This window comes from Dendropsophus ebraccatus, chromosome 6, assembly GCF_027789765.1.
Source record: "Dendropsophus ebraccatus isolate aDenEbr1 chromosome 6, aDenEbr1.pat, whole genome shotgun sequence".
Lineage (NCBI taxonomy): Eukaryota > Metazoa > Chordata > Amphibia > Anura > Hylidae > Dendropsophus > Dendropsophus ebraccatus.
In genome coordinates, this window is record NC_091459.1 from 50,949,048 (window position 1) to 50,974,727 (window position 25,680).

General features: G+C 42.5%; 1 protein-coding gene across 1 annotated transcript in view; it reads left to right on the forward strand.

Moving 5' to 3' along the window:
- The window catches only part of ENPP1 (ectonucleotide pyrophosphatase/phosphodiesterase 1), a 70,031-nt gene that overhangs the window by 6,540 nt on the left and 37,811 nt on the right, over positions 1-25,680 (forward strand). The window contains exons 2-8 of the mRNA XM_069974971.1: positions 11,589-11,661; positions 12,133-12,249; positions 15,569-15,694; positions 16,613-16,673; positions 17,527-17,624; positions 20,948-21,027; positions 25,453-25,572. Coding sequence (XP_069831072.1) covers positions 11,589-11,661; positions 12,133-12,249; positions 15,569-15,694; positions 16,613-16,673; positions 17,527-17,624; positions 20,948-21,027; positions 25,453-25,572 — 675 coding nt within the window. The remainder of the gene's footprint in view (positions 1-11,588; positions 11,662-12,132; positions 12,250-15,568; positions 15,695-16,612; positions 16,674-17,526; positions 17,625-20,947; positions 21,028-25,452; positions 25,573-25,680) is intronic.

Here is a 25,680-nt window from a genome sequence, read left to right on the forward strand (position 1 = left end):
GATGTTTTAAAATAACACCAATTATTTGCCATTAAATGACGGCTATCCACTAAATTTCAACAGTGTGTGAACATAGCCTTTCTGTGTTTCTAATCCACTCCTGGTTTTGGTTGCAATATGAGGATCAAAATACTAAGCAAAAATACTGTGTGTGAACATATCCTTATAGTGGAAGTGCTTTCTAGGCATGCTGTGTGGTCTGTGCAGAGGTCGTTCCTTAGGGAAGGGGAGGCTGAAATCTGAGCTTTAGCTATTGTGAATGGTGTCTTATATACTGGAATCATCTTCAACTGTAGTTCTGTTAGTGATGATAAAGACATTTGGTGGAAGTCACAGCTTAGTCTTAGGCTTAGAAAAATGGCAAGTTTCAGTTTTAGGTACAGATGAGTGAACTGAACATCAAAGGTTGAGATTTATTATGAACTTTGAGTAAAATTTGGTTGAGATTTATTATGAACTTTGAGTAAAATTTGGTTAAGGTTGGCAGCCATACAATGTAACCCACATAAAAAGCAGAAAAGAACCTATACTTATTTGTCCACACTCCCCAGATGTCCTCCTACAGAGATTTGGCGTCCCCCGCCAGCTTGTTTTGTGTATATTTACTTTTCATTTTAATGTTGCTGCTCGAAATGAAAAACAGCAACATTGAAACGAAAACATGCTGTCAGGATTGTGCTGAAACCTGGTGTGAACTGAACCTGCTTTTGCTTCTGTGTGCCACACCCGCTTGCTTCTCTGCTACCTGGCAATGCGGGAGTTAATCTGATTTCCTAGGAGACTTGATCTTTCCAGCTGAGTAGGTCTTTAGACTGACAGGAATCTCTGCCTATCTGGAACCTGGATATCTGAGCGCCGGTCCAATGGGGGATTCGAACTGGGCTCTGGTTCAGTATAAATAGGAAGCTAAGACAGAGTTCCAGTGCTGGTTATTAGCTTAATACCCTGATCCCAGCTTCCCTTGTCTACTCCTGCGATCCCCACTCCTAATCCCTCTGTTTTGCTCGACTTGATCCCTGACCTCCTGCCTGACTTTTTGACTACCCGTTTGCTTGCTGATTTTGTACTGCTTTGCCTGTTTGGATTTTGGACCCGGCTTGTTTGACCATTCTTTTGTGTTGTTTGTCCGTCTTGTTCCGTGTGCACGTATTTGGCGCAGGGAACGTCAACGTGGTTGTCCACGGCCGCCTAGGGCCGACTGAGGCAAGTAGGCAGGTGACAGTGGGTGGGTTCAGATCTAGGGCCCACTGTCTCTTGTCTTGTCTACGCCTGCCAGTCCTGACAGAATAACCAGCCAAAAATTGCCTTGGGGTCATGGACGCCCTGACAACGATAGTGGACCGTATGCAGCAGCTCAATACCTCAGTCCAGGAGCTTGCTGAACGGGTCCAGGTACAAGAGACGGTTCCCCGACAAATTACCATGACCTCCCTGGTACCTCCTGAGCCTCCCGTCCAGCTCCCAGAGAAATTTCAGGGGGACAGGAGAAGCTTTCAAGCCTTCCGGGAAGGTTGTAAACTATTTTTTAGACTGCGTCCTCGCTCCTCAGGTAACGAGGCTCAGAGAGTGGGTATTGTTATGTCCCTTCTCCTGGGGCCCCCTCAGGAGTGGGCTTTTTCTTTGTCACCTGACTGCCCTGACTTGCAGACAGTTGACCGGTTCTTCTCTGCATTGGGACTGCTTTATGATGACCCGGACAGTGCAGCCAATGCTGAGCGATGCCTGACTATGCTACGGCAAGGTGACCGACCGGTTGAGGACTACTGCTCGGAGTTCAGGCAGTGGAGCGGTCCTTCCATGTGGAACGACTCTGCCCTCCGGTTCCAATTCCGGGCCGGGTTGAGCGACCGACTTAAAGACATGTTAGTGGCCTACCCGACGCCTGGCACCCTTGAGGAAAGCATGACCCTGGCCATTAGGGTAGACCGACGATTGAGGGACCGACAGCAGGAAAGGGGTACTTTAGACCATACCAGACCCTCCTTCCCTAAACCTTTCCCACCTGTGATACCCACTCTGGGAGAAACCATGGAAGCAGACGCCAAGACCAGACGAGCTCACCGTCTTCTGAGCAACCTCTGCCTATACTGTGGCAAGGCTGGACATCGTGTAAGAGGATGTCCTTCCAGGCCGGTGCCACCACCAGAAAACTCCAGGCGCCTGAGTGACTATCGAGGGGGTCACTCAGGCGCACAGGTAACCTTCACCAAAAAGAACAAGCTCTTATTGCCTATTTCTCTGATGTTGGGGGGGAGATGTATTTCTGGGTATGCCCAGGTCGATTCTGGGTCTTCTGCAAATTTTATTAACCCCATTTTCTGGTCAGGTTTAGAGGTATGTCCCCTGCTGCTCAAGTGTCCAGTAAATGTCACTGGAGCAGACTCTGCCCCGTTTGCTCAAGGGAATGTACAGTATGTTACCCCCTGCCTTGAAGTTAAGGTGGGGTCTGTTCATGTTGAAACCCTGGATTTTCTTCTCATGCAAAATCTTTCTTCTGATGTGATTTTAGGTTTACCCTGGCTGGAAGCACATAATCCTGTATTCGATTGGTCCAGCAGGGAACTTGTTCGATGGGGACCTAAGTGTGCCTCCCATTGCGTTGCTGTGTCTCTTGCAGAATGTTCCCCTGGGAAGGGAGATATTCCTGAGTTCTTGTCTGATTATGTGGATGTGTTTGATGAAAGTGCAGTGGACGGATTGCCTCCTCACAGACCATATGACTGTTCGATTGATTTAATTCCCGATGCCAAATATCCCAAGGGTCGTATCTTCAATCTGTCTTGTCCTGAGAGGGAGGCCATGCGGGAGTATATTAAGGATAGTCTCCGTAAGGGCCACATTCGCCCATCCTCCTCTCCTCTGGGGGCGGGGTTCTTTTTTGTGGGCAAAAAAGATGGTGGGCTTCGGCCCTGTATAGACTACCGGGAGTTGAACAAGATCACTGTTAAGAACCAACACCCGCTACCCCTAATTCCTGACTTGTTCAACCAGATAGTGGGTGCTAAATGGTTCTCCAAGATTGACTTGCGGGGAGCATACAACTTGATAAGGATCAAGGAGGGTGATGAATGGAAGACTGCTTTCAATACCCCTGAAGGGCATTTCGAATACCTTGTTATGCCTTTCGGCTTATGCAATGCCCCAGCAGTCTTCCAGCATTTCGTAAATGATGTATTCCGAGAGTATCTGGGTCGTTTTTTAGTTGTGTATCTTGATGATATTTTAATTTTTTCTCCCAATTGGTCCTCACACATCCTGCATGTCCGTACAGTCATGGAGCTTCTGAGAGCCAATAACCTTTGTGCTAAGCTGTCAAAATGCCAGTTTGGTATACAGGAAGTCTCATTTCTGGGGTACAAAATAACTTCAAACTCGTTTGGTATGGACCCCCTTAAGGTCATAGCCATCGAAAACTGGGAGCGTCCCAATAACCTGAAGGCTCTGCAGAGGTTTTTGGGGTTCGCCAATTATTATAGAAAATTCATTAAGGGGTTTTCGCTTATAGCCAAACCCCTCACGGATTTAACCAGGAAGGGATCAGATCTGGTAAACTGGACCCCAGACGCTATCAGGGCATTCAACAAACTAAGACAATGTTTCTCAGAGGCTCCAGTACTGGCACAACCGGACTTTGAGCGTCCTTTTATTGTGGAGGTGGACGCATCTGAGGTGGGGGTAGGAGCGGTCCTGTCTCAAGGGTCAGCTACTCTTACCAACCTCCGGCCCATTGCTTTCTTCTCTAGGAAGTTCTCTAAGGCAGAGTGTAACTATGATATTGGGAACAGAGAGTTACTAGCTATAAAAATGGCGTTCGACGAATGGAGACACTTCCTAGAGGGGGCAAAACATAAGGTGGTTGTGCTTACTGATCACAAAAATCTTGTATACTTAGATAAAGCTAAACGTCTCACACCAAGGCAGGCCAGATGGGCCCTGTTTTTTACTCGCTTCAACTTCGAGATCACCTATCGGCCTGGCTCCAAAAATGTCAAAGCTGATGCTTTGTCTCGCAGCTTTGACCTCGAGAGCACTCATAGGGACCAGCCCGATACTATTCTGAACCCTGGTGTAGTAGTGGCCGTCTTACAACCTGACCTGGTGACTTTGATTGCAGAGTCTCAGTCCCTTGCACCCCAGAATACTCCAGAAACTCTATTGTTTGTACCCCCCAACCTTCGTCTCCGGGTCTTGGAGGAGATTCATGGTTCGGTGTTGGCTGGTCACCCGGGGGTGGCAGGAACTAAGTATTTGCTCGCGCGTCATTACTGGTGGCCTTCCTGGGCCCGAGACGTAAAGTCTTTTGTTGACGCTTGTGAGACCTGTGCTCGGTCTAAGGTTCCCCGTAGGCCACCTGAGGGTCTCTTACATCCTCTGCCGGTGCCTACGAGACCTTGGACACACATTTCAATGGACTTTATCACTGACCTGCCGCTGTCTAAGGGAAAAACTGTAATTTGGGTTGTTGTGGATAGATTTTCTAAGATGTGCCATCTCATCCCTCTGTGTAAACTGCCTAATGCTCGCACCTTAGCTACATTGTTTGTTAATCACATTTTGCGCCTTCATGGTATCCCTGAAAATATTGTGTCTGACCGGGGCGTTCAGTTTGTAGCGAAATTTTGGAGAGAGTTCTGTGGACGGTTGGGAATCTCCTTGTCCTTCTCGTCAGCCTTCCACCCGCAGACGAATGGGCAGACCGAGAGAATCAACCAGTCTCTAGAGCAATTTCTAAGATGTTTCGTGGCTGATGCCCAAGACAAATGGAGGGACTTTATCTCTTTGGCAGAGTTTGCCTTAAACAATCAAGAACAACGTTCAATTAAAATGTCGCCATTCTATTGCAATTACGGTTTTAACCCTAGGTACTCTTCTACTCACTCCGCAGATTCAGTTAACCCTTCGGCTGAAGCCTTGTTCACGAAACTGTGCACAGTTTGGGCCCAAGCTCATCAGAGCTTGGTTAAAGCCCAAGAGTTATATCAAAAACATGCTAATAAAAAACGCATACCTGGCCATCAATACGTAGTGGGGTAAAAGGTCTGGCTCTCTACCAGGAATCTAAGGTTAAGAGTACAGTCTGCTAAACTAGCACCCAAATATATCGGTCCGTATACCATTGTGGAAGTTATTAATCCTGTGACTTTTAGATTAAAACTGCCTGCATCACTTCGTATTCACAATGTGTTTCATAAGGCTCTCCTAAAAAAGTATGTTCCTCCGGTGTCTCCGTCATCTCCCCCTGCTCCACTCATCATCCAGGGTGAGTTGGAGTATGAGGTGGAGAAGATTCTGAATTCTCGTTGGGTACAAGGTTCACTGCAATATCTAGTCCACTGGAAGGGCTTTGGGCCAGAGGAACGAACGTGGGTTTCTGTCAAAGACATGCATGCTCCTCGCTTGGTTCGGCGATACCACGTACTAAATCCTTCCAAGCCTGGTCCATTGGATAAGGGTCCTGAGGCCCCTCGTAAGAGGGGGGGTACTGTCAGGATTGTGCTGAAACCTGGTGTGAACTGAACCTGCTTTTGCTTCTGTGTGCCACACCCGCTTGCTTCTCTGCTACCTGGCAATGCGGGAGTTAATCTGATTTCCTAGGAGACTTGATCTTTCCAGCTGAGTAGGACTTTAGACTGACAGGAATCTCTGCCTATCTGGAACCTGGATATCTGAGCGCCGGTCCAATGGGGGATTCGAACTGGGCTCTGGTTCAGTATAAATAGGAAGCTAAGACAGAGTTCCAGTGCTGGTTATTAGCTTAATACCCTGATCCCAGCTTCCCTTGTCTACTCCTGCGATCCCCACTCCTAATCCCTCTGTTTTGCTCGACTTGATCCCTGACCTCCTGCCTGACTTTTTGACTACCCGTTTGCTTGCTGATTTTGTACTGCTTTGCCTGTTTGGATTTTGGACCCGGCTTGTTTGACCATTCTTTTGTGTTGTTTGTCCGTCTTGTTCCGTGTGCACGTATTTAGCGCAGGGAACGTCAACGTGGTTGTCCACGGCCGCCTAGGGCCGACTGAGGCAAGTAGGCAGGTGACAGTGGGTGGGTTCAGATCTAGGGCCCACTGTCTCTTGTCTTGTCTACGCCTGCCAGTCCTGACACATGCTATCATAAGTAAATATAGACAACAAAATAAGCTGTCAGGATAGAAAGCAATAGACAGATCCTGGTGTATGCAGATTGCTTTCTACGCCACCAGCTAATTTTATGCATATTTATTTATTGCAGCATGTTTTCATTAAGCAACAGCAACATTGAAACAAAAACATGCTGACAAAAGTAAATTTCCACAAAACAAGCTGGCGGGGTGGAAAGCAATTGGCATACACTGGGATTGAGTCAATGCAAAGCTAGTATACAGAAATCGAACTGTATGCAACTGCTTGATCCCCTAAATAATATAAATCATATTATTTTAGGGGCTTAAGAAAAGTTCGGGTTAGTCAAAAACTAAGTGAAGGCATTTTCTCATAGTCGGCATGTAGCCTAAGATTATCTTATAATGTAGATGGCAAAATGGAAAATGTGAAAAAAAATCTCCAAAAAGTCTTTAAAAACTTATTTAACATAAACATTTTATTTAAACAATGGGTGATTATCTGATGACCCATTACCTTTTGTTTTAACAATTAAAACTTACTTGTCTCCTATCCACAGGATCATTATGACCTGTAGCTCCATTCATTCTCGCCTCTGTCCAGCGGCTCCATAGAGAAGGAATGGAGCTGCGGATCATGCGCTCACCCACAGCTCCACCCAAAGTAAAGGAACCAGGGGCTGATCTGGAGATTGCAGGGGTCACAGAGGTTGGACTCCCTGTGGTCTCTTACTTGTCCCTTTTAAGTGGAAGGTTTAAGTTTAAAACCCTTTAAGTGGAAGGCCACACTTTTATTACTAATATAAGCTTTTAAAAGTTGAACATTATAACAGCATAGCACTTGCATAGCTCACCACAAGAATATATAGACATTAAAGATGAGCGAACCGGGTTCGGGTTCGAGTCGACCTGAACCCGAACGTTCGGTATTTGATAAGCGGTGGCTGCTGAAGTTGGATAAAGCTCTAAGGTTGTCTGGAAAACATGGATACGGCCAATGACTATATCCATGTTTTCCACATAGCCTTAGGGCTTTATCCAACTTCAGCAGCCACCGCTAATCAAATGCCGAGTTTGGGTTCGGATGGACTCGAGCATGCTCGAGGTTCGCTTACCTCTAATAGACATGTATCCCTTAAAATGATAATCACTGACAGGACCCTCGGGCGCACACATATCTGCCAGCTGTGACAACATTAAATTAAACAGGATGTGTAGACAATCTGCAGCACAGTCTTGGTATAGCAGATGGAGCAAACACCACCGGTACATGATGTACACAGCATCAGGATGTGACCTCACGACTACTTCTTAAATTCCATGAAAATGTGGAAGAACCGCAGCGATCCAGTCTTGTAATTTGCATCTAAAAGCTTCAAGCTTTATCCACCAAACATTACTCTAAGGATTTGCCTCGAGCTTGAGTTGAGTTGTTTAACTAATGCTTGAGTTGAGTTGTTTCAATGATGATTGGTGACTTAAATTTGTAAATTTTAATTATGAACATGATTGGATTAATGTAGTATTAAAGGAACCATCACCTCTCCAGAGGATAGTGGATACTGTGTATCTCTCATTGGTAATGGGTGGGGGGGTTCCGACGTCTGGGGCCTCCTATAGTCACCAGAACGGGGCCCAGGCTCTCCCTGCTGTATGCAGTGGTAGGTCACCATGCGCTATAACATGCTGCCTATAGATTGTATGTTTTTATAATGGTGATCCCGAAGCCTATGGCTGTATCCATGTTTTTCAGGACTACTTAGGGCTGCATCCAACTTCTATAGCCGCAGTGAATCAAATGCCGAGTCTTTGGGTTCAGAGAACACTGCCGAACCCAAACAGTTTGACAGATCCACTCAACACTACTTATAAGCTTTTCCTTAAACAGCGACCAATATACTGCACCAGTCATTATTCACTGAAAAGAGGAAAGGCTGCAGCTCAGTGTAATGTGTGCAACTATTCTAATGGAGATTGGTGTGTATTTAGTTCCAATAGCTTGTGACTGATTCATTAAAATGTAGCACTGCCATAGTAAATGTATCTAAGTAAAAAGTCGCAAATATGAAAAAAATTGCGCAGTTATATTCACCTGGTACTGACCAGACGTAAGCCTGCACCTGTTTGTGCAACTTTTTAAAAAGTCGCAAATGATAAATTGGGCGCTAATCCCGGATTATACAAACTTTTGGGTACTCAAAACAGGCAGATTAAAAAAAAAAAAAAGTCGCATCTAAAAAATATTCGCCTGTTGAATACTGGTTCATAAATAGAACTTAGACCAAAAATGGGTGAAAAATCCAATTGTTCACTGAAAAATAGGCCCAAAACCCTTGATAAATTTCCCCCTATATGTTGTGTAATATGCCCCAAGTGTATTAAGAGTTGAGGCAGTGACTGGTCAAGGACTCATTTCTGCACCAGGTATGAGGTTGTACATATCTCATCCAGGGAAAGCTGGATAAGATATGAGAAATCCAGAAGAAGTTAAAAGAGGTGCTTCAGCAAAAAAACTCACGTCTTCTAGTACTTATCAGCTACTGTATGTCCTGCAGTAAGTGGCGTATTCTCTACAGTCTGATACAGTGCTCTGTGCTGCCACCTCTGTCCATGTCGAACTGTCCAGAGCAGTAGCAAATCCCTAAAGAAAACAGTTCCTGACATGGACAGAGGTGGCAGCAGAGAGAACTGTGTCAGACTGGAATGAAAATTTCTGGTACCAGATGAATTTATTTATTTATTTATTTTTTTTAACCAAAGTTCCCCTTTAATTTCTGTGTAGTACATTGAGAAATGCTGCTCCAGCTCATCCATGAAATGTCTTCACTGCGACTACTTTGTTTACTTCACGAAAGAATGGTTACAAATCAGATAAACATAGTTACTGAAGGAAAAGGAAGAATATGTGGGTTTGTGGCTATAGACCTAAAATAGCGCAATGGTTTGGGAAGTGAGATTGGCTAAAGCTCTTCTGAAGCCAAAGTTTTATAGCACAGCATGTGGTGCTGCGAGGAAAACAAATCAGTCAAAATAATACACTATACTGAGCATTGCCAAGCTGGAAATAACCATCATAATGGTCTGAATGGGATCCAGTATGAAGATCTGTCATTTATAATATCAGCAAAGCAGTAAAATCTAGTATTACACTGCACTTCTCTCTTTACTGCTGTGAAGGTTTGTATAACAAGCCAGGTACAGTAGAAACAGCTGGCAGCTTATATGAACAATATTTACTGAGCTTTTATGAGCCTTTAGCATCACTGCACAAGTAACCACTGTGTTCTTACAGGGGTTATTCAGGATAAGTAAAAACTCAGCTACTTTGATACAAAACAGCACCACCCCTGTCCCCAGGTTGTGTGTGGTATTACAATTCGGGTCCAGTGACATCAATAAAACCAAGCTGCAAAATTCACACCCAAACAGGACAGGGGAGTTTCTGGAGGAAAGTAGCCATGTTTTTCTAAAATCCATGCCTGATATTAATACCCTTTAGAATAAGCTTCTTCCATTTGCCTCTCCTGTTGTAATGGAGCATGAGAGAAATATCTCCCGGATTCAGAGAGAAAACTTCAAAACCTCCAAGCTCCAGGGTTGCACGTTGTATAAGAGAACTATGCGTTGCTTGTGCTGTGGCGCAGCCATGAACTATAGTTTTTATCAGTACCAGTGCGATTTTGATAGGACTGTGTTGCAGGGGTTCCAATTGGACCCCATGAAAGGTATGCCCACTGTCACTTTACTCTCTACATACTACAATTTCTATTGATTGCAGTATATAAAGGGTAAACGTAGTAACATAGTTAATAAGGTTGAAAGAAGACAAGAGCAAGTCAAGTTCAACCTACAGGAACCCTACAGTGTTTATCCAGGGGAAGGCGAACCCCCCCCCCCCATGAGGCAGATGACAATTGCCCCATTAAAGGGGAAAAAATTCCTTCCCAATTCCACTATGGCAATCAGTATAATCCCTGGATCAAAGTCCTATCACACAAAACCTAATGTCCATAACTTGTAATATTATATTTCAAGAAAGGCATAAAGTCTTTTTTTTTTTCTAGCATAAATAATCCCAAGCGATATAACCTGTCTTGGTCCTGTAACCCACCCATTCCCTTAATGACCTTTGTTGCCCTCCTCTGCACCCACTCAAGTTCAAATGTGTCCTTCTTATATACCGGTGCCCAAAATTGTACACAGTATTCTATATGTGGTCTGACCAGTGGTTTATAAAGAGGCAAAACTATGTTATTAGCCTTGGCAGCTGCTGCCTGGCACTGATCAATAAAGTTGAGTTTACTTTCCACTAATACCCCCAGGTCCTTTTTAGAAGCAGTGTCAGTATTCTATTACTTAGCACTTAACTGTGCTTATCATTTCTACACCCGAAGTTCAAAACCTTACATTAATCCACTTTGAACTTAATTTGCTATTTATCTGCCCAAGCCTCCAGCTTCTTCAAATCCATCTGAAATTTTATACCGTATTATGCTACTTTGTGGTAATTACGGGTTACCTGTCAAGATTGAACTGAAGTCCACTTCCGTTAATTGCAGGCAGATGTGAGATGCAGCCACAACAGGCCCAGCTCCTGAAAATGCTAGATAGTATGATTTACGCCCATTCCATGAAGCAAATCTGTCGACTGAGGCTATAAACTCATTTTCCCTCATGGCAGATACAGCTCTGATTGTATTTATTCTTTTCATAACAAATTTCTGCAGTATGTGTGATGTGTATTGTGACATTTTCTGTGTTCTCAGATGGTGGCCATACAGCTGCTGAAGATAAGAAGGGCCCCTGTGGCCTGACTTTCCTTTCTAGATCTGGTGCTGAAAATTTTACATTGATTTCTTATTTCAATCACTTTTGTGAAGTAGTTGTCCTTAAAATGTAAATCTAAACTTTTCCTAGTTGAAGGACACTCCTAAACCAAGACTGCGCTGAGGTTTGTGGTTGTTATGGCAGCTGTATGAGGCTTTGGTGGTTTTCCACAAACCGGAGACTAGCAGGGATTTAAAATTCTGCGTCATTACAAGGAAGTTGCAATCATCCCACTCTGGAAGGAAATATCCACACGTTATTTTCTTATTATGAATGACACTTGTTCCATGCTTATTTTGTTTTTAACCCTGTAAGTTTGCAGCTAGTTGTGGGCTTCAGGACATTCGTGACTTTTTTTTTTTTTTCTTTTTCCCCCCTCAAAACTTTTTTTACTAATATTTTTTTGTTTACTTTTCCAGCTGATTCTGATTTGTGTAACATTGTCCCCAAGCGCAAAATTTATCAATAGTTAATAATAGATTTTTTTAGCCTCTACCATGCTGGATTTATCAATAGGTGTGTGCCTCTTAATGAAAACATCGGTGGGAAATTTTAAATTAGTGGTGCACAAAAAACAAAACAAAAACAAAACACACACATTGATAGATGTGCCCCTAAGTGTTTGCCTGCTAAATAAAGTTTTTTTTTCCTTTTTCTTTCCAGGTAATCTGTGTATGTATATTAACGGCTATCCTTGGCTGCATATTTGGACTTAAGCCGAGCTGCTCCAGAGAAGGTAAAAGTATACAGTATCAGCAGATTGTAATACAAATTGCAGCTGACAGATTCACTTTAAACTTCATTTCAGATTCACTTCCACTTCTCCTCCTAAGCTACAATCAGGGCAGTGATATTGTTATTAGCACCCTGACAAACATTTGGCTATAAATGGTCAGCAGTACCTGACTCTCTGGAGAGAGGTCAGGAGGACAGTACAGTAGCACAAACTTTTAAAGTTTTGGGGCTCCCGGCATCATGATGAATTATGAAACCAGACGCTCTGAGGTCAAGGTTGTGCACGGACAGTTTTTTACGGATGTGTGAATGCCCCCTTAATCTGCATCCTGCCCAAATAAATAAATACATATATATTCTATAGATACAACGGCTATTTAACTAAGGTTATCCTCAAGAAAACTACATTTATTTTCTTATTCCTCACATATACTATGGTTGTCTAACCAGTTGTATTATATTTAATTAATAGTGAACAGCTGCAAAAATCGTTGCTTTGAGCGTAAGTTCGGGAGCTGCCGCTGTGATGCTGCCTGTCTTGAACTTGGAAACTGCTGTTTGGATTATGAAGATGTCTGTATAAAGCCAGGTAAGAAAGCACTAAGGAGCTAAAAAGCTTAGAGTATTCCATTTGGTAAAAAGGATTTTTTCCTATGCTGATGTACTGATGTAGAGAAAAGTGGGATTGATAGGGTATACTGATAGAAATGTACTGCGATGCATATTAGCAGGTTTAAACTGCTGGCAATCACTGTGTACTGGAGTGTTTTATTTTTAAACTCTTCTTATTAAAAGAATTTGCATATTACAATCCAATCCAAAAGATATTATATAAAGATCTATTGTCTATTAGCAAATATGGCAATATTCCAAAACCTGGTCATTACAAAGTTTGTAAACATAACAGTAAACCACTAAGGGCCGTATTACACCTGATATTCCGGATAAGCGAGCGCTGATCTGCTAGATCTTACTGCGCTCTTTACACTTTTCCATAATAGTGCAGAGAGGGCTGTGTGTACAGTAGCTGTGCAGCCCTTGCTTTAAATGTAAAATATTAACTTTTTACATACCTTTCCCTGGTATTATGGCTTCTGCACGTTCCTGCAGCCGCTGCTGGAACTTGTGGGCCGGTCTCTGAAGTGACAGGCCACTCAGCCAATCACAGGCTGAGACAGGACCGCACTGTGGCCGTTGATTGGCTAAGCAGCCTTTTATTTTAGAGACAGGCCCTGAAACTGCAGTGGCAGCTGCGGGAGGCGGGCAGGAGCCACAAGAACACACGGGAGCCTAGAGAGCTATGTATAAAGTTTATTATATTTTTTTTACACAGTAATCAGCTGTCGTCCGCGCATCACTATTACATGTAACAATGCGAGGTCAGCAGTCAATTTTTCAACATGTTAAAAGACAACGATCAAAGACAAATAAATGGTTTGACCATGGTTCCTCATCTAGAATCCCAATGTACTAGAGATTAACCAGGTTATGAAGGATGGGTTAGGGATAACTGCTGATGTGCTATATACTGTCTGCCAAAAGTGCATAGTTTTCATTTAACATGGAAAACTCCCTAAAATAGCTCCTGTAAATGGATCACCTTTGTGTGTGTGTGTGTGTGTGTGTGTGTGTGTGTGTGTAGGGGGATTTAATAAAGAGAATCTGACACCTGGACTTTGGGCACCAAAGAGCTGACAGTGTTATATAGTTCTCTTATTTGGCACTTTACTGCAGCATAAACCGGTATTCTTTAGCACCTTGCACTTACGGTAAGGTAATATGCATATCCTTTCCCCCAAGAACTGTTGGCACATTTGGTGTTCGATTAAAAGGTGAGGTCATGGATGCTGGTTTGGTCAGCTCTCCTAGAACACCATGGATCTTGCATGACCAGAACATAGGCGTATTTCATGCCATGGAGAGGCCATAGTACAGTGTAGGACTGCCCCGGTATGAGCCCACCGTAACATGGTGGGGTAGTTTACACCGTTTGCAAATGGAACCAAGAGCCTCTATAGTTTTGTAGGAATTTTTTTTAGCAGTTGGGGGGGCTGCTTTTAACTATTTTCATGTCTGTATCTTGCCATTGCGGTGAGCTGTCGCATTTTTTTTTTGTGTTTTTGTGTGTCATGGATGCTAATTCCCTGGTGCACAAATGTGGCACTTTTTGTGCTAGAATTATTTATTGAATTTGTACACTGCTCGCCACTTACAAATGACTTCAAAACATATTGCACTAAAACAGCTAAACAATTGCATCTCTACAACAGGCCACAGCCTATTCAGCTGGTCACAGATCTGCTTTAAAGTGACCCTGTACCCACAATCTGCCCCCCCCCCAAACCACTTGTTCTCTTTGGATATCTGCTTTTAATCCAAGACCTGTCCTGGGGTCCGTTCGGCAGGTGATGCAGTTATTGTCCTAAAAACAACTTTTAATCCTACAGTGCTGTGTCTAGCGGCCGGGGCTTACATTTGTATATGCATTAGGCTGGCACCGCCTCTCCGTCCTTCCTCCCCACCCTCCTCATCATTAGGAATGATCCAGGAACATTTACTGCTGTTTGAGCATTGCACAGGTGTCTTAACGATCCAGCCCATGTTCATTATGCATGCAGGTGGGGAATAGGAAGCAATCTGCTTGGAGCATTCCTAATGATGAGGAGGGTGGGGAGGAGGGAAGGAGAGGTTGTGCCAGCCTAATGCATATACAAATGTAAGCCCCGGCCGTTAGACACAGTGCTGTAGGGTTAAAAGTAAATTTTTAGCACAATAACTGCATCACCTGCCGAACGGACCCCAGGACAGATCTTGGATTAAAAGCAGCTACCTGAAGGTACAAGTGGTTTGGGGGGGACAGATTGTAGGTACAGAGTAGCTCTAAAAGTGTTTATTGGGAGTCCAGCGTGACCCGCGAAATACGCTATGTCCTGTTGTACAGATTGGATAAATTGTGGGTTGGCACATGTCCACTGGTGGGTATGTGCAGAGCAGTGTTATTGATGTTGACTTTTGTTCCAATTTGAGCAAAATGAGGTGTTTAACTGTTGTAGTGTGGTTTAACAAGTTCACTCATCAATACCTACCTGTCTGCACTCCTCTGGTGTCGTCCTCCTCCGCTCTCTGGCCTAATGTTGACTGACTGAGACGGACAGCGTTGTGGCCAGTGATTGACTGAGTGGGCTGGAGGTGACTAGAGACACTGGAAAGGACAGTGGGGGAGCACAGACAGGTAAGCATAGCCTTTTTTAGGTGTATTATAATATGTGGCTACCATCATTACTTACTGGTTACAAACTGTTTGCAAACTTCGTAACAAATCTAGGTTCGTAAGATTCAGTTCGCTCATCTGTAGCTGGTGGTGTGTATCTGGTGTTAAAAACCGTCTCGAAACCTGATCATCAAATAATGTACCAATGGCCATTATTGCAATGACTGCCGCCAAAGCATGGTAAACAACGGCTGTTATTCGATACCCAAAACACCTTTTTATTTTGAGTATCAAATAATGGGCATTAAAAATCATGTGTAAACATAGGCCAACAGTTAAAGATTTGGAAAATTTTATAAGGTGCACTTTGCATTAATACAGCTGTACGAAAAGCCAGTCTTACTACAGTCCTGTGCTGTGTGTCAAGTTTTTCCACTCGTATAATTATCATATAAGTGGTTTTTCAGCAAACAGAACATCAAGCCTCATTAGAATTTAAGGGGGTCTCCCCTTAGGATGGAATCCCTTTAATTTCAGTAAACATGAATATATAGTAAAATACTCTTAGCTTTCAAACTAACTGTAATATATATCAACAGAATTTTTTTTTTAAATTAATGTCCTTGTTATTACTAAGCAACAGTACTCACTATATACAGTAACACAGTAACATCTATTGCTGTCGCCTTATACGCAGCGCACATCTGGACTTGTGACAAACTAAGATGTGGAGAGAAAAGGCTTCCTAACAGTCTGTGCTCCTGCTCTGATGACTGCAGGGACACCGACGAATGCTGCGTAAATTATGATGCGGTCTGCAGAGGTGAGTGTATCTAGTTGTAACCTCTCTATGCAGCCACAGTAATGTTGTTTATTATTTTATCTGTTTTTACTTTTCACTGATTATATTGACTGTTTCCCACAACAGAAGGTATACAACAGAATCAGCATTTTTTTTAAATCCCTACTTACCTCCCCATCCCGCCCTCACTCACATCTGGAGAAAAAGAAAAAAAGAACCATCATCTATAAATAATGACTTTTAATGACAGTTCTCACATACGGATATAAGAAAAAAAAAAAAAAAAAATAATAATAATATATATATATATATATATATATATATATATATATATATATATATATATATATAAATAATGTGTGTGTGTGTGTGTGTGTAAATTATACAGTATATACACTATGGGGCACATGTATCATTCTTTTTGCAGCATTATTCTAATGTATTTAGTGTTTTTTTGCGGAGAGCGTAACATTTCCGCATCATTTACAGTATGAAGCAGTCTCCCATCTTTTTGAGCATTTTACATTGGCTGCACCATTTTTAATTTTTTTTTGCTCCGAGGGGGGCATGTTAGGGGCATGGTTTAGCTACTTTTCTAGCCAGATTTATTATGTGCAATTTTTTTTTTATTATGCGCAAAAAATATTGTGCAGTAGTACTCCAGTCAGACCCTGACCTAGTTTGTTTGCCGTTTTTTAAGGCAAGAAAAGTGCAAAATTGGTCCAATTTTATGAAGGCCTGTGTGTGTTCTGATGATTTTTGTGCATGGACTGGAGATTTCTGCATAGCATGTGAAAAGTGCACAAGTGCAAAAAAATTGGGCTATTACATACCCCCTATATCTCTATACATCTATCTTCCTATTAGCCTGACCACTGTTTTTTTTTGCAATTCTCTGTGACCTATGACAATATTAAATTGTATTGTATTACTTTTTAGGAAACAAAAGCTGGATAGAAGAAAAATGTGAGGATATCCCAACACCAGTCTGCCCAGCTGGGTGAGTTAATTACAACTTTGTGAAATCCAAAGCTGATAATATATTTGATTGCTGGAGTCCATTATAGAGAGGCTGGGAACCCACATACAGTTTACTGAGGAAAAGCAAGAAATTAGAGATGAGCAAATCTACAGTAGGAACAAAACAATTTCTTCCCATTTGCATTCTGCTTATCAGGCTGCGGGTTTTGAAGTCTGCTCCGTTCCATGCTGTTCCTCCTCAGGTGCTGGGAAAATAAGCATCCACTCCTGGGAAACTGGGAGAAGTTTGCCAGGACTGGATCCATCTTTCCCCAACACCTGGGGAGGAGCGGTATGAAGTGGAGTCATGCCCTTTAAAAAGCCATAAAAACACTTGGTAATATAATTATAGATGAGTGCAACTCGAGCAAGACGGATCGCTCTGCATTTGAATACTTATGGCATCTGGCTGTATCCATGTTTTCCCAGACTCTTTAGGGCTGCATCTTACTCTGCCAGCCACCGATATTCAAATGTTGAGCATTCTGACTCGAGCATGCTCTATCTCTAGAGACTATAAAAGAAACAACACAAATAACCGGTCTTTGAAGCCCATAGCAACCAATCACAACTTAAGTTTGCAAGAGCAGATGACAAAGCAAGGTTTTAGACAGGTTTATATTATTTATACTACTGTATGTTTGACCTTTTTTTGGAAGAGAATCCTCCCCCCCCCCACATTTGGCAGAATGTGTCACTGATTCTCTGATACAGAGTAGTCATACTTCCCTAATTCTGCACAAAGCCCTTTTAACTTATTATTTTGATTAATTACATTATTATTATTATTATTATTATTATTATTATTATTATTATTATTTATGCTTTCATAGGTTCACTCGGCCCCCAGTCATCTTATTTTCATTGGATGGGTTTAGAGCTGAGTATTTACAAACATGGGGAGGTCTCCTTCCTGTTATCAGCAAGTTAAGTGAGTACCCTATTCGTTGTGAGAAGCTGTAAAGACCTTCATGATAAGATTATTATTACCTTTTACATACTGCAGGCTATATTTTTTTTTATAATGTCCATATTATATTATCTGGACCAGGATACGTTCTCTGCATTTCTCTCAGACTGGTTGTTAAAATGATAATTATGGGGGTCCTTTTACAAAACAAAATATGGCAGTCTTTTCAGCTCATCCCTATAGCAAACAACCATTTTTTTTAAAAAAAACTAACAGTTTGGCTTAAAAATGGTGTGAACGTCGCCTCTTGGTTTTACATTGTTCTGTTACACTGTTATTAGTTTTGTCACAAAAGACGAAGTGCTGTCTATCCTGCTATGCTCTTTTTTTTTATTATTATTTATTTAATACACTACCGTTCAAAAGTTTGGGGTCACATTGAAATGTCCTTATTTTTTAAGGAAAAGCACTGTACTTTTCAATGAAGATAACTTTAAACTAGTCCCAACTTTAAAGAAAGACACTCTATACATTGCTAATGTGGTAAATGACTATTCTAGCTGCAAATATCTGGTTTTTGGTGCAATATCTACATAGGTGTATAGAGGCCCATTTCCAGCAACTATCACTCCAGTGTTCTAATGGTACAATGTGTTTGCTCATTGGCTCAGAAGGCTAATTGATTATTAGAAAACCCTTGTGCAATCATGTTCACAGACTGAAAACAGTCTAACTTGTTACAGAAGCTACAAAACTGACCTTCCTTTGAGCAGATTGAGTTTCTGGAGCATCACATTTGTGGGGTCAATTAAACGCTTAAAATGGCCAAAAAAAGAGAACTTTCATCTGAAACTCGACAGTCTATTCTTGTTCTTAGAAATGAAGGCTATTCCATGCGAGAAATTGCTAAGAAATTGAAGATTTCCTACAACGGTGTGTACTACTCCCTTCAGAGAAATCGATAAAGAAACAACTGAACCTCAAACTTATATCAACATGAAAAATCTTTATTACTTAAAAACACATCTAGACAAATACGCAGAAAAAAAGCAATGAATTGCCACTGGAAAAAATGTTAAAACAAACAACAACGAACATACAAGCAGGGGGTAATAGATGTGGACCACATAAGGTGTAATTTACGTATCAATAATGGTAATACTCTGTCTACTGAAGTCAGAAAGACATACACCTATATGTTATTAAGAAATAATAAATATAAGGTGCCAATGTGCTAATGCAGGTATATTACCAAGGTAAAGATGAGGTAAAGTGTCCACCAGCAGCCCCCCCCCCCGACGTACGTTTCGGCTATCCGCCTTCTTCGGCAACCCCTTTGAAGAAGGCGGATAGCCGAAAACGTACGTCGGGGGGGGGGGGGGGGGGGCTGCTGGTGGCCCCTTTACCTCATCTTTACCTTGGTAATATACCTGCATTAGCACATTGGCACCTTATATTTATTATTTCTTAATAACATATAGGTGTATGTCTTTCTGACTTCAGTAGACAGGGTATTACCATTATTGTTACGTAAATTACACCTTATGTGGTCCACATCTATAACCCCCTGCTTGTATGTTCATTGTTGTTGTTTGTTTTAACTTTTTTTCCAGTGGTGATTCATTGCTTTTTTCCTTCTCTTTTGTCTATATGTGTTTTTAAATAATAAAGATTTTTCATGTTGATATAAGTTTAAGGTTCAGTTGTTTCTTTATCGGTTTGTCTGTCTATAACTAGAACCCTATATATATATTTTTTATTACATATCACTTATTTCCCCATTCTTAATACGAGACAACTATAGTCTTTGATTGAGGGAATACTGTGCGCGCGCTGAGAGATGAGTCCAACGCTCATAGAGAATGACGGAGCGCTGGACTCTCCTGTCATTCTCTATGGGTGTTGGACTCATCTCTCAGCGCGCGCGCCGGGCTGCAGCGGCTGATATCTCCGTCACCCGACCACCTCCAGAAGCGGGACCCGGCGGGATTAGGTAAGTATATGGGGCTCTAGCGGGGGGTCGGGAGCCTGTCACCCCGGCACGGGGGGTGACAGGTTCCCTTTAAATAGTACCCGCAAAACACCAGTGTCAACATCTACAGTGAAGAGGCGGCTGCAGGATTTTTGGCTTCAGGGCAGAGTGGCAATGAAAAAGACATATCTGAGACTGGCCAATAAAAGAAAAAGATTAAGATGGGCAAAAGAACACAGACATTGGACAAAGGAAGACTGGAAAAAAATGTGATGGTCTGGGGTTGCTTTGGTGCTGGTAAGGTGGGAGATTTGTACAGGATAAAAGGGATTCTGAATAAGGAAGGCTATCACTCAATTTTGCAACGCCATGCCATACCCAGTGGACAGCGCTTGATTGGAGCCAATTTCATCCTACAACAGGACAATGACCCTAAACACACCTCCAAATTGTGCAAGAACTATTTACAGCAGAAGCAGGCAGCTGGTATTCTATCGGTAATGGAGTGGCCAGCGCATTCACCAGATCTGAACCCCATTGAGCTGTTGTGGGAGCAGCTTGACCGTATGGTACGCCAGAAGTGCCCATCCAACCAATCCAACTTGTGGGAGCTGCTTCTAGAAGCGTGGGGTGCAATTTCTCCAGCTTACCTCAACAGATTAATAGCTAGAATGCCAAAGGTGTGCAATGCTGTAATTGCTGCAAAAGGTGGATTCTTTGACGAAAGCAAAGTTTGATGTAAAAACAATGTTATTTCAAATACAAATCATTATTTCTAACCTTGTCAATGTTTTGACTCTATTTTCTATTCATTTCACAACGTATGGTGGTGAATAAGTGTGACTTTTCATGGAAAACACAAAATTGTTTGGGTGACCCCAAACTTGTGAATGGTAATGTATGTTGCATGTATTATATATAGAACAAATAAAATAAAAATATCATATAATTAGCCTATAATACTGTGGAGAAAAAAACAGACATGGTCGCACATTCATATATTTATCACTGATCCATCTGCTTCTCAGCCCTATATATTACTAACATCAGGAGTTTGATCAAAATGTAACTAAGTGCATGAGCCCACACACCACGTCAAGGTTTCTTATACGTGTGGGTCGCTAACTTAAAAATTAGCCTATAGTTAAGAAAAGAATCTGATTATGGAGGCAACAGTGTAATTATTGGTGATTTTTTTCCCCTAGTCAACAAAAGTACAAAAGTAATTTTCAGGGCAATATAGAGAAGGTATTTGTTAATGTTGATCATTGCCCTTGTCCCAGTGTCAGTCACATATTTAGACTAGGCCTAAATCAGGGTACTATTATGGTTTTACTTCTCTTTGACTTCTTGTATTTTGCTTACTTCTTAGAGAAATGTGGAACATACACACGTTCTTTACGACCAGTGTATCCATCAAAAACCTTTCCAAACCATTATAGTATTGTAACGGTAAGTACTGCCATTTGTTTTTTTTTATTTTTACTAATTTTTTGTTTACTTAATCCCCCATCACATATAAAACTGAAGGTATGTCTTTTGACTTTAACCAGTAAAAGGGGTGAATGGATAGAATATGGTGACCCTTACCTGATAGAGTTGTGCTGAACAGGAGGCACAACTCTCGGAATAGCATGAAAAGTATAAACCTGCGAACTGCAGCCACTCCCAAACTCCACCAAGGAAAACACCACCAAACTCCAACAACGGAGATCCAGGCGCAGGTCTGACTAATGGTGACCAGATGAAAAATGTAAAACTATAAAAGTTTATTAAAAATACAATGAAATAGAAGATACACCCCAAGAATTCTTTTCAGTTTCTTTATCCAAAAATATTTCAGGACAACAATGCACATATGGTGTATCACCCAACACTCGAGCTCATGAAGTTCCGATGCTGTGTGAGAGACAAAAAGTCCTTTTACGGCTCAATCAGAGCACTGTCGTCTTCATGGAGATGATCGGCGTCGCCGGAGCAGACGCCGGATTCTGCGAAGTTTCGTGGAGAAACTCAACATATTACAAATTTCACATCTTACACTTGTACTATCCTTCGTGATAATATTGTAGTATCAATTAGAATCCCCTAAGCAAGCAAAGCTACAAAAACGCACTGAAACCGCATATTTCATTCAGACCTCCTGGGTTCAGCTTACCAAGAGGCTGAATCCAGAACGCCTCTTTCTGTAACAATCTTTTTTTCTGATTTGCATTTCATTTTCACCTACTATCTCTTCTAACACCATCTAACGTAAATCGCTAATGATATGACTCTTGAAAAAGGAACCAGTATGGTTCCAAAACGCGTTTTTTTTTAAAATAAACTTTTATAGTTTTAGATTATTCATCTGGTCACCATTGGTCGGACCTGTGCCTGGATCTTTGTTGTTGGAGTTTGGTGGTGATTTCCTCATAATTCTCCAGTTAACCTGCGATAAGCATTGTTCATACAAAGGGAGAGTGACCAATTACTCTTACTTTAAAGCGTAAAAGCAGTATATGTGTTCTGTCAGTATCTGTGCTATACAAGACTGTACAGTAAAGTTACAGTTGTTTCACAGAATCCCAGTGTCAGAAGTTATTCCCCTACACTTTGCATCACCCAAACAGTAGTACAATCGGCGAATGCTATCAACACCATCCTGACACAGGGCTGGCTCCAGGTTTTTGTGGGCCCTTGGGCGAGAGAGCCTCAGCGGGCCCCTTTGTATAGCACACCTCGGGGCACACCTAGCACACCTCGGGCCACACCTACCAAATAAAGTTTGACAAAATACTGAAAAAAAACGTAATTCAGGAACTCACAGGTGACGTCTTCTTTGATCTGAGGTGATCGCTCTCCGTTTCCTCTCCATCTGGCCCAGACCACCATGATGATTTCTTCAAGCTACAATTCATCTCTTCTGGACCTGTCAGACAAACATGTTAGGCTCCGCACATTTCCAGCAACTTCCTTCCCTTTTTCCCACCCATAGGCTCCTATACAGTAGTAACTCCACTGTTTGGTGTCATGTGCAGTAAAGTAAGGAGGTTTGTGGGTCCCGTGCTGTGCCCCCCCATATAGTAATAATGTCCCCATGCTGTGCCCTCCATATAGTAATAATGCCCTCTGCCCCCATAGTAATTCCCCCTGTTCTCCCTCAACACAAGAAAATAAAATCATACTCACTAATCGGGGGACGGGTCCTCTTCTCCCTTGTGTGCGCTTTGTGGATCCACCAGCAGGCGTGATGATGTCATCGCTCTGAGCCTGTTGGTGAGAGCGCATCCACGTAGGGTTGAGACTAGAATGGAGTTGCTAGAAGGAGGTCCTCCCCCTGGAGTCTGTATTCTAGTCTGTTCACCATAGAGGAGGCCAGAATGGAGTTACAATCAGGAGGCATTACATGAGGTATACCGGGGGGGAACTACAACTCACAGCGTGTCCAGCCTGTTATTAGGAAGATCAGAGGACATTACAGGAGGAGATATAATAGGACTACAACTCCCAGCATGTCCAGCCTGTTATTATGGGAGATCAGAGACCATTAGAGAAGGAGATATAAGAGGGGGACTAAAACTCACAGCATACAGAAGGGAGGTATAAGTGAGCCCCGCCCCCTCATGTCACATGACAATGATCACAGGTCCTTCATCCACCTGCATCCTCTCCCGTTCCCAGCCACGCCCCCTCATGACGTCACCACAGGTCCTTCCCCAGTGCAGCAAACACGGCAGGTCCTTCCCCAGCCCCTCCAGCCTGGCGGGCGTCTGGCTCACTGCTCGGGCAAGTGTCGGGGGCCCCTTGGGCGGCCGTGTCCGAGTATGCCGGGTGCTGACGTCGGCCCTGTCCTGACACATGATGTATACAAGTACTATTACATCCAGCTAGCCTTGCACCATACCATCTTTTGCAACCCTGACCTACCACCCCAAAGAAAACTGCATGATCCTGTGGTGAGGATTATAAATTTACAGGATTTTGGTTTCTTTTATGTACTCTTTGCAGGTTTGTTGCAGATTAAATGTCAAATTCTGCATTCTGCAATTAGGAAACCCAAATAGGCAAATTTGCACCAGACACTGCGCAGTTGGATGGGGATTTGTCTTTAGCCTGTCAGTTTGCTGTGGGAATGCTTTGCAGCAAATCTGACCTGAATTTGCCTTTTGGGGCAATTACCCCTATGCAGCAGAGCTGTGCCAGTTATCATAAAGGGGTTCTCTGGCAAAAATCTTTTTTTTTTCAAATCAACTGGTTTCAGAAAGATGTATAGATTTCTAATTTACTTCTATTTAAAAATCTCACTCTTCCAGTACGTATCAGCTGCTGTATGTCCTGCAGGAAGGGGTGTATTCTTTCCAGTCTGACACAGTGGAGATTTTTATCCCTTAGAAGACCAGGCCAATTTTTGCACTTTCGTTTTTTTCCCCCTTGTGCTTAAAAGTCCATAGCGCTTGCATTTTTTTCACCTAAAGACCCACATAAGCCCTTATTTTTTGCTCTACTAATTGTACTTTGCAATGACAGGCTTAATCTTTGAATAACTTATACTGTGAAACAAAAAAAAAATGATAAATGAGGTGAAATTGAAAATAAAATGTTTTTATTTTATTTGGGGGGAAGGGAGGCGTTTACGCCGTTTGTCTTATGGTAGTACATGTCATACATGGTCCTCAAGTCGGTACGATTACAACGATATGTAACTTGCATGACTCTTTATTTTATTTCACAGTTTTTAAAAAATGTAAGGTGTCCTTACTTGCGTATATACAACTTTTTAACCCCTTCCCTCTGCAGGACTACCAGCATGTCCTGCTGGGGGGGTTCAGAGAGGGTCCGTGCCGCGACCCCGGCTCGTTACTGAAGCACAGGACCGCTGCTATTAGCGGGAGTGCCCGATCCAGCTAATTAGGACAGTTAGATGCAGCTGTGCTTTACAGCCCCTTCAGAGCTGGAGTAGGTTTCCTGACCTATTTTTCAGTGAAACAAATGCTGAATTGAGCGGACTCTGAGTCCGCACCCCCCGTTCCGCCCCCTCCAAACCCCCTCCCCGCCCCCCTGGTGTACCGGGTGGAAAGTGGCCAGATATTTTTATTCGTAAAACGGCCATTTGCGAATACGTTTATTCGCATCTGTCCATTTTCCGCCGAAAAATACGCTTTTTTTAAACTTGATAAATGTCCCCCTTAGTATTTTTTAAAGGTTTTAATTTTTAAAAGTTGTAAAAAATTCTGGTTTTGCAGCATATTTTATGCAAAAATTAAGTCTGCCAGTGCAAAGTACAATTATTTGGGCAAAAAATTAGGGCTCATTTGGGTCTGTAGGTGAAAAAATGCAAGTACTGTGGCCTTTTAAACACGAGGAGGAAAAACCAAAAACGAAAATTAGCCCGGGAGGGAAAGGGTTAATCACTTTTTTTATTACAATTTTTTTTTAATTTGATGTGACCAAAAATGTGCAATTTTGCACTTCCGAATTTTTTTTGCACTGTGCCGTTCACTGTGCAGGATCAGGAATGTGATAATTTAATAGTTCGGGCGATTAGGCACGCGGCGATAATAAATATGTTTGTTAGCGGGGACGGCGATCGGACTGTGCCCGCTAATTGCCGCGGTCCCGGGCTGCAGATAGCAGCCGGGACTGCGGAGGTTCAGAGTGGGGTCGCCGCGCGGCCTCCTCTGAACTCTCCTAGCAGCGCCATGATGTACTGTACATTTACGTCATAGGTCATCTAGAGGTTAAATAGAAGTAAATTACAAATCTATATAACTTTCAGAAAACAGTTGATAGAAAAATATTTTATCCGGAGTACTCCTTTTAATGATGAGTGAACTTCCCAAATGTTCAGGTTCATCCCGATATATCATCTGCATAATCTTGTCTTTTGGATTGCAGGGTCTTTACCCAGAATCACATGGGCTTGTGGACAACAAAATGTATGATCCTCACCGGAATGCATCATTCACCCTAAGAAACGCTGAGAAATTTCACCCTTCGTGGTACCAAGGAGAACCTGTATGTACAAATAAAAAGAAAATTTAGATAAATAACACTTTCCTACTTCAGTCCATGGCCCACACTTAAAGGAGACCTGTCACCTCCCGTGCCGGGGTGACAGGCTCC